The sequence below is a fragment of the Ornithodoros turicata genome, chromosome 1, assembly GCF_037126465.1.
Source record: "Ornithodoros turicata isolate Travis chromosome 1, ASM3712646v1, whole genome shotgun sequence".
Lineage (NCBI taxonomy): Eukaryota > Metazoa > Arthropoda > Arachnida > Ixodida > Argasidae > Ornithodoros > Ornithodoros turicata.
In genome coordinates, this window is record NC_088201.1 from 57,157,282 (window position 1) to 57,172,313 (window position 15,032).

The following is a 15,032-nucleotide window of genomic DNA, read 5'->3' on the forward strand; positions in this document are numbered from 1 at the left end:
CTCACCCAAAATCGTCGTTTGCTGTGCGACCTTTCCGTTTCTTTCTGTGTTCGTCCTTTTCAAAGCATATGTTACAAGATGACTTTGTTCAGTGTCATTCTAAAAAGAACCCCCGGGGGTTATTTTCGCGAGATTTCGCCCTTTAACTCAATATGTGCTTTCGAATCATTTCCTCTTTTTTTAATTGTGGAGGGATAAAAATACGGAAGCAGAAAACTCGAAATGAGAACATCACTGTGCCTGCTTCTATCCTATGCCGCGAGGCGGCGCAAGTTTTCTTTGATCTCTTTTCGATTTTCATCCCTCCTTCTTTCTCCCTACTTCCCTTTCCTTTTGTAATGAGAGCATCCCCGCTCCCTCGCTTCGAACATTTCCCCATTTACCCCTCGCCCCGTGTCGGGGTTGTCCGACGAAACTCGCCGCTGTTCGGTCATTCGGCGTCTTCAACGCGGGGAGCGCAGACGCATCGCCAACGTTGACAGTGGATTACGGCACGCATGCCGGACTCCCGTCCTGCTTCTAGCGGTGCTCTACGCTTACCCGTCTTCTTTCCCTAGTGTTATCCACGCGTAACAGTAGCGAGAATTGAATGTTAGGTGGCTTACACGTCGTGTGCCCGGATAAATGTTCCCAGTTTTTGTTGCTGCGTGAAGTGCACAAAACCTTCCAGGTTCAAGCTGAGGAAACTGAGTGCCGCAGCAATGAAGGGATGTTGGACAGTGAGAATGGTGTTTGGTGTTGTGCTGCACTATGTCTGCTTCGGAATGCCCGGTCGAGCAGGTAAGCTATCTACGCTTGGTTGTTCTCACTTTTTATGACTCTTCGGGAATAGCTGGAAAAGTTTTACGCGTCTGAGAAACTTTTCCAGTTGTTCCGATAAACGTTTGTTTCAATGTGGCGAAAACGTAATCAAACTGTGCAGACTACTTTGCATACTGTAGAAAATGTGCTTTACTGTACAGTGCTGGACAGAAGTTCACGGAACACGCTCCGGCGCATTCCTTCCTCAGTGTGACACGCTAGAAGCGAATGAGACCGTACGGACTTAGACATGTGCCTACCCAGTCACCTGTTTGCAAGTCCGTACGGTACCAGCCTCTGCTAGTGTGTCAGTCTGAGGAAGGAATGCGGCCGAGCGTGTTCCGTAAACTTTTGTTCAGCACTGTGCAAAACTGTTTGGCGTAATTTTTATAGTATTGCATATTACTTGCTATAATGCACTACCTCGCCACGATGTACTAATTCATTTGTAGGTATGTTAAGCGCTTATTGAACGCTCAGCTGAGCTGCCTCCGTGCTACTTGCAAGGGACCTGAGTACAGTAACGCTACTACTCTTGGTGTTAATAGACATTACGTCAAAGAAAACATAAATTTCGTTAGTTGAAATCTCCTATCTTTCGAGGCTCGGCACTGTGAATGGTCGACAGCATTTCGCAAAACCTGTGCATACTGTCCGGAAGAGACTGCGGAACACCTGCGTGACGGCTGTCCAGAAATAGCCACGTTTCACATTCTACAGCTCTTGATGCTGATAACATAACGTAAACTGATTACTCACGATCTCTCTTGCACTTTAACATGAATAGCAGACGACATTGGTGCTGCAATGCGGGACTATCTATCGCAAAAACAAGGACGCCTCAGGAAACGTGCACCCATGCGAAATGGAGCGCTCCAAGGACAAGATATTAGTGAGTTTTAGTATAACGTATACGCTGTCGTCTTTGCGTGCGTAAGAGATAGCGTGGTGGTTCTGCGCAATGCGCAAGGCTCTGCTTTTGTCTTGCACGTGCGCAAGACCACCAACGCTATCCTTGACGTGCGCAAAGGCGATAGCGTACGATATACTAAAACTCACTATTGGTCCCCTACCCCTCCATTATCTACCTGCACTTCCAGGCCATTCTGCTGTTTGATCCTTGTTAAGGTTCTCTCCTAGTCACCTTTCATCGCATTACGACATGTGTCATTCGTACTGTTTCTTTTATTATTACTCCACAGTTCTTCATCACTATTTCAAGATACATATTAATGGCATAGTAAACATTATTCCACCACTTACCGGCGCCGCCACATTCGACTTCATCATATATGGTGATGATATTACACTACATTTTTTCTGGATATTCAATAACAGAAACCTAAGGAAATAATACACTACGTTTGCTGTGCGACCTTTCCGTTTCTTGCCATGCAAAATTTGAAAGTATGTCGGATTGGAATTCGATTAGTAATACCGTAACAAACACAATGCTTCTTCGCTTTAAACACGAAGATGTTAGTAATGAAACCAGACGCTACTATGACCGTAAACATGACATGGCACCTGCATTTAAAACTTTAGGGGCATTATTTCCGCAACGTTTAACTCGGAACATGCACGTGGACTATATTCTGAGGAAGCTAAGAGCAGTAGGTGAAATTTTGAGCAGAAATCACCACTTATCACCGGGAAAAGTGAAGTTTCAAATATCCAATTCATTCTTTCTTCCGAGATATACCTATTACTTCCTGTTCTGGGGCATAACTTCTATTGGAAACATAAGCGAGCTATCGGTTCCACCGAAAGGACTGATTCCGGTTGTCCTTTACATAATGCATACAAAATCATTCCTATGTCACGCTGAAGTGGAAGAGGAATTGAACATTAAAGGACAAACGCAACACAAGCCTCACAATGCCTAGTTGCATACTTTCAATTGAATGCCCCTGATATCCCTGGCCGGTAATCAGATAGTGTGGGTTCGAATCCCGCTGCTGGTGTCTTCAACTTCCATCATTCAACTCCTATGTCGAAGTTCGATAATTACAAATTAAGATTAACGTACTCAGTAAGCATTCGCAATGATATTACAAACCTCTTTAAACTATGTAATCTAAAAGTGAGTGTACATTTCGAACTGAGCAGTGGTATGGCACCTCTGTTCAGAACAACAATAATAATTATGGTAGATTATCGCTGGAATACACGTATGCTTCAGTTTTTAAACACTGTGGTAGAATAACACAAGTTTTAAGGAATATGACAACTGATCCCTGTAGATGTGCTCGGTTTCATGGTTATGAATCGAACGACGGAGGACGCGCGTGATCATCGGATGCACTCCCAGCGCCAACGATGGACAACAAAACGAAAGACGATACAGAGTTAGACAGCAGGCATGGGGAATGACGAAACACTACAAAAGCGAGATGCCTTCAGTCGGGATCTCTAGAAGTAGCCCCATGAGTCCTTCATAGAGCCACGATGACTGAAACATGTTGGTTTGACCGGTGTACCGCTGAGGCATTTGCGAAGCACCATGATTGCCTGTAGTTACACCCGGGATCCTGTACGAGTACCGTACGGGAAACACCTTACGTGACAAGGTAACGTGGCATTTCGCCGGTCGCATGAATGTGCCGGTTAAGACGTCGTAACCAAACGGAGTGACTTAGGGAACAATTTCTTCTGGTGGGAGAAATTGTGGGACATGGCATGGCATGAACAAATGTGCGTCTTTTTCGTTTTCTTGCTTAGAGGAATGGCATCAGTCGGAATAACCTCAGCATCCTCGCAAGAGGGCGTAGGACATCCGCCGGTATACATGTCCAAAGGGTCTAAGAAAGTCAGGGTCTGAGCTAACGTCCGCTTCTCCGATGCAGCTAGCACAGGAAACATCATGATTTTCCTGACGACTCTGATGCTCGCATTCTTCTCTAGCGCTTCCATTGCCAGTCATGGTGTCACCAGCGGAGATCTGGAGGATCTCGTTAATGTTTCCTCGTGATGAATCTGGCTCGGTGCAGCACTGGTGGCTTTCGTTCCATACGATAGCACGGTTTTACACTTGGGCTGAACAGCGGAACACTTGACGGGCATGCAGCGAGTTCGTTGTTGTCGTTACCATCTATTCCATCGTCCGTGCGTTGAAGCAACTCCTGGGTGGTTTCAGCCGTGAATCTTTGTCTCGTCTAGCGCAACTCGTGTGGCATCCAGGGTAGGCCAAGTAGCCACTTGAGCAGTTACCACCATATCCAGGCAAACGTCGCAGCCTTCTGCATCGCTCTCTATCTCGCCCAAGTTTATAATCGCAGAAATCTGTGCGTCTCGCAGTAGTCCGACATGGCGCTTTAGCAACGCGAGCTTCAGCTCCAGGATCTCGACGGAAGGAGTTTCCTGGAGGATTGCTGTGATCTCCGAAGTGATCTGAGTGATCTTCTCGCTGACAGGTTCTCTGAGCTATTTGAGACGGCCATGGGACACGGTCCAGTTGCCAAATCCTTCCCGGGTTTCGACTTCAAAATGGAAGGAATATGAGAATTGGTCTCTGTAAATGTGCTCTGTTTAATGGTTATGAATCGAATGACTGAAGGTGCGCGTGATCATCGGATGCATATTGTCGTGAGTATCGTCGTCTAATACACACGTTTCTTGTAAATATATAGTCTAGAAAATGTGAGTGTCTACGTTCCGAACTGCGCTGTGGCATGTACCTCTGTTCAGAACAACAAGAATTATGGTATAGATAATCGCTGAAACGCATGTGCGCCAATGTAACCACCATGGTATAATAATACCAGGACTTTCTCTAATGACTAAAAAGAAAGTCGGTTGCTTTATAGACGTGAATCAGTTATTTATTATTAGTTGTGTGTTTCATTTTGTGACTGCTACTGTGTAGAGTAAATTGGGAGGGAAGCCTTTGTCGAGTCTCCCCGCCTTTTTACTACCTCTTCGACCCAAAAGAAAATAACACTGAATTGAAACGGAAAAGAGAGAGAGAAAGTCATCACTAAATGACCAGCTACATCCACGACCGAGCGCTTTACGAGGAACTTGTGCCCACTTGTGGGGTGGCCTGATGTTTCATTCTTTTTTTCGTGTCCTTTCATTCGCGATATGAACCGTCGTAAAAGAGGGGGCATAAAATCTGTGTCACGTTCATACCTTTGGATTGATACAACTCCAGAGAGGTCTTGTTATCAGGCTGGAGGAGTAGACTGTCCGGGTTTATCCACAAGCCTTGCCTTCAGTATGGAGAAAACAAGCGCAGTTCATCTCGATTATTTGACGCTGGACGGTTTACACTTAAAAGGCGAGAGGAAGAAAGGAAACGCAGATAAAAAAGTTAGGGATTGTCAGTGAAAGTTTGAAAGTTAGAGAAGCGTTCTCTAGGAGAGTGCGTGGCAGATGCGAACGTTGAGGGGGAAATACAAGACATATTTGAAATATGGCAGTCGTCGAAAAAATAACGCAGCAGCGGGAGTCGAACCTACAAACTTCTCGAAGGCGGGTCCAGTGCGATAACCAATTGGGATACGGTGGCATCTTCTTTCGGACGGCTTACCAAGGGACCCCCCCCCCTCCCCCTTCAATCTGCGGAAAGTTGTTGGATGTAACGGCGGCCGTTTTAAATTGGGAATTTCACATGCTTCAACGTCCAATCTTGCCGTGCTGTTTGGGCATTTGTACAACACGGGTATGTACGATTTTCTGCATTTTCAATCAATATGGGGTTACACGGGCAATATGGGGCCCATATTGCCAGGACTTTCCCCATATTGGCTTAAACTTGGCAATATGGGGCCCATATTGCCAAGTTTGAGCCGATATGGGGGGAAATCCTGGCAAAACGGGTCCAAGGATATATCTCGCACGCTCGCAGCGACATTTGCAATCTGACAACGGTACCTAACAAACGTGTTTTTAGTGCTTTAAGTTTAAGACTGATTATCTGAAAGGTGGCTACCTGCATTGTGGTTGTTCCGCTGTCGTTGTTCCTTATCCGTGCATTGTGCAGTTATTTATGTTGACGCCAAGGCTGAAAAACCGAGCTACAAATACTTCACTAAACTAATCTTTAAGCACTTTATGAACTGGCCTTTTTTTGTTTTTTTGTTTTTCTCGCGATTAAGGCTGGCCCGCATGGAGCTATTTTTCAACGCGAAAATGCGAGTCAACGCGAGTGAAGGTGTTCCTATTTATTCTTCGTTTTCTTTTGAATTTTTTTATGGAATAGCATGCCGACCTTGGTCTGGCAGACCTTTCCATTCAATAAATATATATCCCCCCCCCCCGTGTTCCTGCATGGAGAGAGAGAGAAAAAAAAAAACTTCGTCGTCGGCGCGTTCGCAGTGTTGCCCGGACTAAACAACGTCAGGATGCACCGGGCTTATTTGGGAAAGCACAAACAGAAATAACAAATAGAGATCTAAAACCAGCTCGTGGTACATGGGAAAAATGCCATTTATTTTATGAGTTGTCATTACAAACGTACACAGGTGCACGTCGTTCTTGTATACGAAATACGAAACTGCATGCCCAATTGGCCTGCTCGCACTCTTCATGGCCGCAGAAGAAAACGGAAGCTTTCTCTGTCACGTGAGATCGCGTTCCGCTTCCATTGGCCAAAGCCCCTTCCCGCTTCCGGCGTTTTTTTCTACCCGGCCCTGATACCTGTTCGTCGGCGAAAACCTGGCCGCGCGCGTCAAAATTTTAGGTCGTTGACGCCGACGCGCGCGAATCGCGAGCGCAATCGCTCCATGCTGGTCAGGCTTTATACCTTCCGCTCTGTGATATCCTTGCGCCAGAAAACTCCAAACTCCTTCCGCTCTGTGGCACGCAAGAGTTCTCAACAACTGCATCGAAAACTATTAACAGCGTATATACGTTGTTTGACTTTGAGCCATGAACTTCGAGAAATGCATAAAGACAAGGCGGACTAGGTGGTGAAAACGTTAAGAGGAGTATCAGTTCCTTGTATAACTGAAGAAATATGAAAGACGAGGACGCAGAGTGTTGGACACTAGGGACTCAAAACCACAGCGAGGAAAAATTGTAAAGTCAGCGAAGGAATGAAACCAAGTTAATTCATTTCATTCAAAGCCCGCTCGTTTAAAGGGTCTCTGACCAGAAGCTGGAGAGACTTTTCCGCAGTGGCTACCGATAGAATATACAAAAGCAACTTCACATACGAAAATGCATGCCTCAACACCTCGTAGTTTTCGTAAACTCGAATTTTGAACATCGCGGTTCACGCCGACGCTGGCACACCTAGCGTCAAACCAACAAAACGTACGCATATATAGAAAACTCATCTGGTCATCCCACTGGGATGACGTCAATCGCCCATGCAATCAGTGCGCAGAATGCCGTCACACTACAACAACTTTCAGCTAGAACCAACATTTTTACGCCGATATACTGTTGTCACAATGTCTGGAGATAAAAAGCGTGTATATACTTCGAAATCTGAGACCTGTTTTATAACTGTGATAATCCAATTGGCGACTTCCATGGAAAGAACTAGCTACGAGGCTACGACCTACGACGACTTTCGGGATCCAGCGCGCTGTTTCACAGCGTTAGTGTAGTGTGTGTATTTCCAAGTTTTCTTTATTGATATCTTTTGGAACAACGACCAATTTAGCGAGGTACACAGACTTCATTTGACATGCCTCGGTTGTGTCGTCAAAGCGAGGTTTCTCGGCGGGCATTCAGTTCCGTCGATACTGCGCGTTCAACCGCAGCGGCAGGCATGGTACACACACACGCACACACAGCCCAATGTAATTCTTACCAGGCGGAGCAGGCTGATGAGATGGTGCTTTGTGCCAGGGATCAGCACAGTGGTTTATCCAGAATCACAAGCATGGAGGGGTGTTGAAAAATAGTTGGGGGGAGGGGGTCATTATTATAGTTACATCATTACCAACATGTGTCTACAGCTGAAATAGCAAGGGCACCACCTGTAGGGGATACTTCCACCTAGTATCTTGGGTATTTAAAGCATGTGGTAGTTACTATGGGAAAGGCTTTGCGTATCCTATTCACCGCGCAGACTATTATAACGATTCTCTTGTTTTTTCCAAGTTTGTGCAACACCCATCCCACGAACTGTTGGTATGTAGTGTATCTATTTCCTGTACGAGACACGCAAGCTTTGAACAAAGCTAAAGCTAGTAGGACGCAGAGTATTAATTCAGCTGCACTCTTTCTGAATAAGTGACGAACAATAACGAAAAGTTCAGAATAACTATTTTCTATTGAAAATAACCAGCATGATTGTGCACGAGACACGCATCTTACTTGTAAATATGAGCGCTAGGTTCGTGCTGCCCTCGAAGTTCTAAATATGCTGCTTTAAGAGCAGCTCCTTGCACTCCACTTACTTCTTTCGGCATTATTATGCATGAACCATTCCGGCCCCTTTACACGGCGCCGTCAAACACGAAATTTGCACAAACTGTTCATGTGCTTCATCATGATGGATGCTGATGGCTCATCTAACAGTTTGTCGTAACAGGAACTTCCTCTTCATGCTGAAGTCGATTCGCGGCTCAACATTTCAAAAGCAAGGCCTCCAAACTCTGCTGCACGTAGCAGGTGCCTCTCAGCTGCTGAAAGGTAGCTGAAAAGCTGACTTGTTTTCTCCACTGTGCTTCCACGTCCATATTGAAAAAGCACCCAGCACTACGGAAGTTGCGGAAACCACCCGAACTTCCGGTGTGGACTTTCCACCAATAAACGTCGCGGGCGTTTTACGTCATACACATGTGAAAACCACTGCATAATAGCTAGAGTTTTGCGCTGATCGCACGAGTTGAGGGCAGAAATCGAAATCGATTTTCGGCTCCTTGTTTGGAATAGTTCGCGGCTCTGCAGAGACGAAACGTTTCAGTTGTAACTTGGAGGCACCATGTAGGTTCGTTATCCATACAAACAAAGACATTGACCAGGTTCTGGTCAGAGACCCTTTAACTCTGCCCACTGCCGCGGTGTCTTCGTCGCTCCCTCTCCTCTTCAGACTCGAGGGAATGTTAAAGCTCTTCACTATTAAATTAGTGAATTCGAATGTTGAACAGACTTTCCCACAATGCCTCTTCATAACCGTAATTATAGCACATTACTATACACGGACACACAGATGGGCAATGTTTAGTGCAAGCATCGGTCTGTGAAGCTTGCCGCTTCATAGTATTTCTTGACGTTTAGTTAAGCGCCCTTCGGGCCCGAGAAACAAATACTTCCCGGTGGAAAACGCCAGCTGCTCGCAAATCAGCTCTTTCGGTTCGTGCACTTCTCCATTTCGCTTTGTGGTGGCACTTTTGTATTTCGACAGGATTGCAATTTTATATTATCCTACGCGCGTGGCACAGTGCTGAAGAAGGTATAAAACTACTGTGCTTAAAAGGGGGTACCTGTTCCATAACTGAGCGCTGTTTGCATGACAAGATGAGGGGTTAGCAGACAAGACTGAGCTGTACTCTTCATCACCACCACCATCATCACCACTACACTCAACAGCAGTAGAGTATAACTTTACGCTGCTCTTTCTTGTGACCAAAGCCGACTCACTCAATCTGAAACAGTCACAAACTATTCCCTGCTCAACAACAACGACAACAACAAATAATGATAATGAATGGGGAAATTCGCCACATGAGGTGCCGCCCACTACCCCAAGGCACAATGGGCAGGATGACACGTGTCCTGATGATGAGGTGACGAACGATGCTAAATAGGGGTCGATAGGGGTCGATTCGTCAAATTTCGACATCCCTAGCGATTTTTCTGAAATTTCTCAACAATAGATGCTAACGATGAGATGGGGTGTTTTATCGCGGTGATATACATAGCAATACGGGAGCGTGTCTACGAGCGTCCATAGCGTTAGTACACACATATCGACATTTGTACACACATATCGGGTATGGGAATGATGCCGTATCGTGCCGACCTCTTTCTCCGCGCATATTTTATATGTTTTGCACGTGGTTGCTCATCAGTAAATGGCGAACCTAATTCGGTATAAGATTAAGCCTAATAACATCACCTGGCGCAGCTTGATCGTTATCGGTGCGCCAGTAAATTTCAAAATCAAATCGAATATCGTTGCTCGTATTTTTCCGTACACTAAATACGCTCGTGCCTGATTCTGCAAGTCAAGATGACGCGAGACTATGTTTCTTTCTTTTTCACCAAAGGAAACGAAAAAGGCGAAGTCAACTTGCCAAAGTATATTTTTGTTTTCTGTAAATGTCGTAGTGTATAATGTAATATGAATTCTTTAAATTCTTTATAAATGTATGTTTAATAGTTTGTGCAATAATAGGTGCAGTTATTTCGTGTTGATGAATTCTTCGTGAATGCCCTTTGTGTATGTGCAAGCTTCCTGGGCATGTTTATGTTTCTTTGCAATTTCCATTCCACGCCATGTACCGTGCGGTCCCCGGGTTTTTTCAAGCTGCAGAGTAGCAGCTTTTTATCCGGGGCCACCGCCATCTTTTGTAGATGGAAATAACGAATCTAAATAATAATAAAAAAAGTGAAGCGCGCGTTAAAAAAACGCCCATCTGGTCGAAATTATCAGTCCGCAGTCCCACTCTGAGCATGTGCAGCATGTCACCACACATTTATAGTCTGACTCATCTTACGTGTCTCAATCTACCCCAAATCAATATTAATATTATTGTTACTGCAAAATGCGAAAGTTAGTCGTTTCGCGGCCGTTTATGACGCAGTTGATATTAATCCCCTAACCTGTTTCGGATGGTTGCACTTGAATGGTATAGTGTGTAATATAAAGCAAATAACGAGCCCATGTGTCCGTAAACGTCCACATTGTATCGCGACACCGAGCCTTTATATCACTTCAATATTATTAATCATGTATCTCTGCGCTGAGACGTGACAAATTAAAGAGCTTTTGGAAAGGTTGTTGTCACTATCACACCAAAGTGAATCAGTTGATGTCTAATTTTCCTGATTGGCGTACGTCATTTTTCTTATCAAATGTTAATTACTGAACCTTTCGAACAATTTTCATTATCCCTCGGCTCATTAGAACGTCGAAGCACGATGTCGCGAAGCGCTGAATAGCATGTTTGATGGGATAATAACAGTGGGAATGCTTCACGGAACGCGTCTCCCTCCGATTGGATTCCAGGAATCAATTATGTATGATGGTCTCCTCTACCAGCGACCGGTGGGACGTACTAAAGCCTTTGAGCTGAAGTGCAAACGAAAATGGTTCGGCGGGGAGGTGGGGAGGGGGGGGGAGGATATGTTTAATGCTGATAAAAAAGAAGGGAAAGGTAGTTCGCCGGTAGGTCTGGGATATGCTACGTAGTTTGGGAGTTACGGCATTGGCGTTCGTTGAGCATGTCGTGAATGGAAAGATGAAAAAAAAAAAAGAAGACAATTTGTCATTTGATTATTATTATACTTCACAAAATAGTACATTCGCAAGAAACATACAGAAAGAGGTCTCATAGATAAAAGCTGTTTCGGGACTGGTATTACTAGCAACAATGGGTTTTTGAGCAACCCTTTCGTTAAATGAAATACTCCAATGCTAGAGTGAAGCATAGAACATGTTTCACTCTAGCCGTCCTCGGTAGCTCAGTCTGTAACGTGTTGGCTTGCTCAGCTCCAGATCTCGGATTCGGCACCATTCGGCCGGTAGCGAGCTGGGTTGTCCTTACCCAGTGTCACAATGATGTGGGCTCTGCAGCATGATGAGAACATACAGTCTCAGATCTGACAATGGGCATAGGAAATTCATAGTCTCTGATAATGCAAATACCTGACTGAACTGGACCTAATGTAGAGGAACTCAACAAAATTATTCGGCGCAGCATGATCTTTGATATCCTTGCGCCAGTAAAGTCAAATCAAATCAAAAGATCTCGGATTCGATCCCGGTCGAGGACTGTAGCAGAGTGGAGGAGGTAAACATTTCTTCCAGCAGCGTGTGTCCGAGATTTCCGGCGCACGTCAAAAGAACCTCAGATGATCGAAATCATCCGCAGTCCTACCCTTCGGCACGTGCAGCATGTCGTCACACAAGTAGGCTGACTCGCCTTACTTGTAAATCTACTCCCAATTTGAAACTGAGAACACAAATGAAAAACGCTAGTCATATAGGCAGCACAACAAACTTATGGTTATGGATCATCAGTCAGTCATCACCAACCGTATAGTATTCGAGAGGTTTTGTGGCAATGAATTTCTAATCCTAAATGAATAGTGTGGAAACATGAAGGCACCATAGGTTGTAGTTTGGAACCGTCAGAAGATTTTCAGATGAGGTTTGTGTGTGTATATTGCAGTAGCTCTGTATGCGAATGCAATGTGTGGCGTCATTCTACCGTGAAAGGATTCGTGTTCTTGTTTTAAAGAGTAGCAAGCCAAATATTGGCTGACCTCTCTCATCACTTAAAAAGAAAGGATACTGAGTTGTAGCATGACACGGACTGGTGCAGTGCGTATGTTTCTACAGGCATACCGTTTAATAAGGGACATATCGATGTGTGTACTTTCGGTATGTTTCATATGAAGCGTAGTTCGGATGGTAAGGAACTTCTGCTTTCACAAGCGAAGAAGTGTATGCGCACTGGAATCGATATGTGGCATGAAATGTGAGCGTTTTATATTCTAGGCTAGTTATTTGAAGGTCCGTAAATAGAGACACGTGAAAGGCGCATTCGAAAAACCAAACTGGCAACCTATAGCAGTGTCGCGTTATTCCTTTTTCGACTTCGTAGTCATAGCAGTATTACGGAACTTTTGAGCGAGTGACGATATTCGGTCACTTACTTGCTGATCAGTGTTGCGAATACGGTAGCGCCGCTACCGTATTCGCTACTTTTTTCAGTAGCAGAGTAGCGATCGCGCTACATTTTAAATTGGTAACGGAAAAAGTATTTCCGCTACAAATACGAGTAGCGACAGACTACTTATCCGCTACCGCTACTTTTCATAATATGGCAGACGTGGAACACAGAGAAAAAGTGAGATAACGATGAAGCAGAATTTCTTCTTGTCATTCCTTTACGTTACTTGTTAATCAGGCAGACTGATGTGACGATCTTCCTCAACTTCACTAACTTTTTAAGTGATAAAAAGATAAAAACACTGACACTACTGTTCGTTGACGTAAAAGCTTGCAAAAGATAGAAAAGTGATAAAGATCTAACATATCTATATAACGTACGGAGTGGTCACGTGAAAAGAGAGGCGGGGACAACAAAAAAGAAAAAGTTTCTTCATTCCTGGATTGCTAACTTTTATAAGCTCAGCGTAATTGAATAATTAGGAATATAATTTGTGTTATTCTGTGCATTTTCTAACTTTTTACCTCACATTTGCGAAACGCACACAAGTAAGTATGTACTGCATAATATTGGCTACGGAGCTAGTTTCCGTCACACAGTCAGTTGCGAAACTAGTGTGAGCGTGTTGATAGCTCATTTAAAACTGTGTTTTGGAGCTTTATTGTTCAGAGCAGGTAAACAAAGCGTCTTGTTTCTTGGAACAGGAATACGAAAATATATCGGAAACACAGTGAGATATCGCTAAAGTCATTAATTGCACTCCAAACGTACCACCGATTTTGCTTGAATGTGTTCTGCCTCAAGTGAAACACATCTGGCGAGATCGAATTTCCTAAGCTTACACAGGTTGCCGAACTCGGTGTAGTCATTTTCTCACATGAAATACGTTACACTGTGGGTATATGAGCTACACAAAATTAATACATAATAATATTATCCGGTAGTCAGTGTACGCCATCATGCTTACTAATGCTCTTTGCATACTTGCTTGGTGGCGGTACACAGGCGATCAACCTTAAAGCAATTGATTGTTGACAGTGTGTCACATGTCCAGGGAAAAACCTACATGATATTTTTCTCTCTAAATGTTTCATTACGGAGGTGATCTCGCATAGGTAGAATCTTACCAAGGAACTTACGTATTAAACGTAGGTTTTCGTATAGGCAAATGATTTCTAAGAGAAGCCGTCGTGTATAGCAAGCCGCTGTAGCGCAGGCTAACCGTTCCCTCTTCTTTTTTTTTTTTTAGTAATAAACATAATAAGCAACATTGAGGTTGGGATCCGCGGATATCTCGGACAAAATACTATATTGCTGCAGAAAAATCGTCTTGTGCTTCAAACATTCTGACGGGAAAATTATTAAATGCACACATGCGCTATGTGCATTAAATTGCACATTATCTCAAGGTTAATATCAATGTGAAGTAATATATATTGGCGGTAGGAAGTGGTATACTTTATACTGCATGGCACCTATATGAGGGAACTTAAATACTGCACCGTCTTTAGATACATTCGACAACGAAATGCCTACCATAAGGTGTTGCATAGAGAAGGGTACGGTAATGAATAAGTAGCGGCATAGTACTTACGTTACTTTTATTTGGTAGCGGCATCTCGTTACTTTTTCAAATTCGTAGCGACGTTAGTATTGCCTTACTTTTTTGTGGAGTAGCGGGTATAGCGGTATTTCGTTACTTAGTTTTGGTAGCGGGTACAACACTACTTGCGGTGCAATATTGTTAGCCGGGAACCTATCTTACTTTGTGTATTATGACTTTTGAAATATTTTAAAGCTAAGTTTTCAAATTTTGCGCCAGAGGTGCGTTGATCTTAGTAATTTGACAACTGAATTTATCGTAACTTCTCAGATCTGGGCATTTTCATATTGACCGCATTTTTTTTTTCTATTTTGCCAGAAACGAGAGTTTCTTGTTGACGTTTTCGTTTACGTTACACGCTGCAAGTTACAGTACAGTAAAGGACAATGCGAGTTCCGACGTATTTACAACATGACGCCTCGGTGGACTCAAGCGAGGAGGGGTTGATATGTTTAATGCACAGTAACAAAAAAGAGAAGGGAAAGGTTAGCCACGGTGTAGGCTTGCTATTCCCAAAAGCTATCAAGAAAGCAAAAGTACATACAAGCAGCTGAGAAACAGAAAATTATAAAAAAAATACAGAATAAACAGCTCCTTCACTAGTCGTTGCGCATAGGACGTATCAGAGCATGCCTAGGACTTTAGATTCCCGAAGGAATCGTGTCAGCGCAGACGTGACTTCAGCGTGCTGAGTAGGGCCAAGTAGGGGCATGTTCATGTTTTCAGCGACTACGCAAACTGCATGCTCGCTGATATAGTAGGAAATCGATGTTGTTGCCCCGTTGGCGCCCATCTCAGGACAATGAGTAGCACTGCAAAACTAAATT

The 15,032-nt window shown here is 44.1% G+C and overlaps 1 protein-coding gene across 1 annotated transcript in view; it reads left to right on the forward strand.

The window, feature by feature from the left end:
- The first annotated feature begins 394 nt into the window (after positions 1-394).
- The window catches only part of LOC135378276 (hemicentin-2-like), a 950,281-nt gene continuing 935,643 nt past the window's right edge, over positions 395-15,032 (forward strand). Inside the window, exon 1 of the mRNA XM_064611260.1 lies at positions 395-780. Coding sequence (XP_064467330.1) covers positions 702-780 — 79 coding nt within the window. The 5' untranslated portion in view covers positions 395-701. The remainder of the gene's footprint in view (positions 781-15,032) is intronic.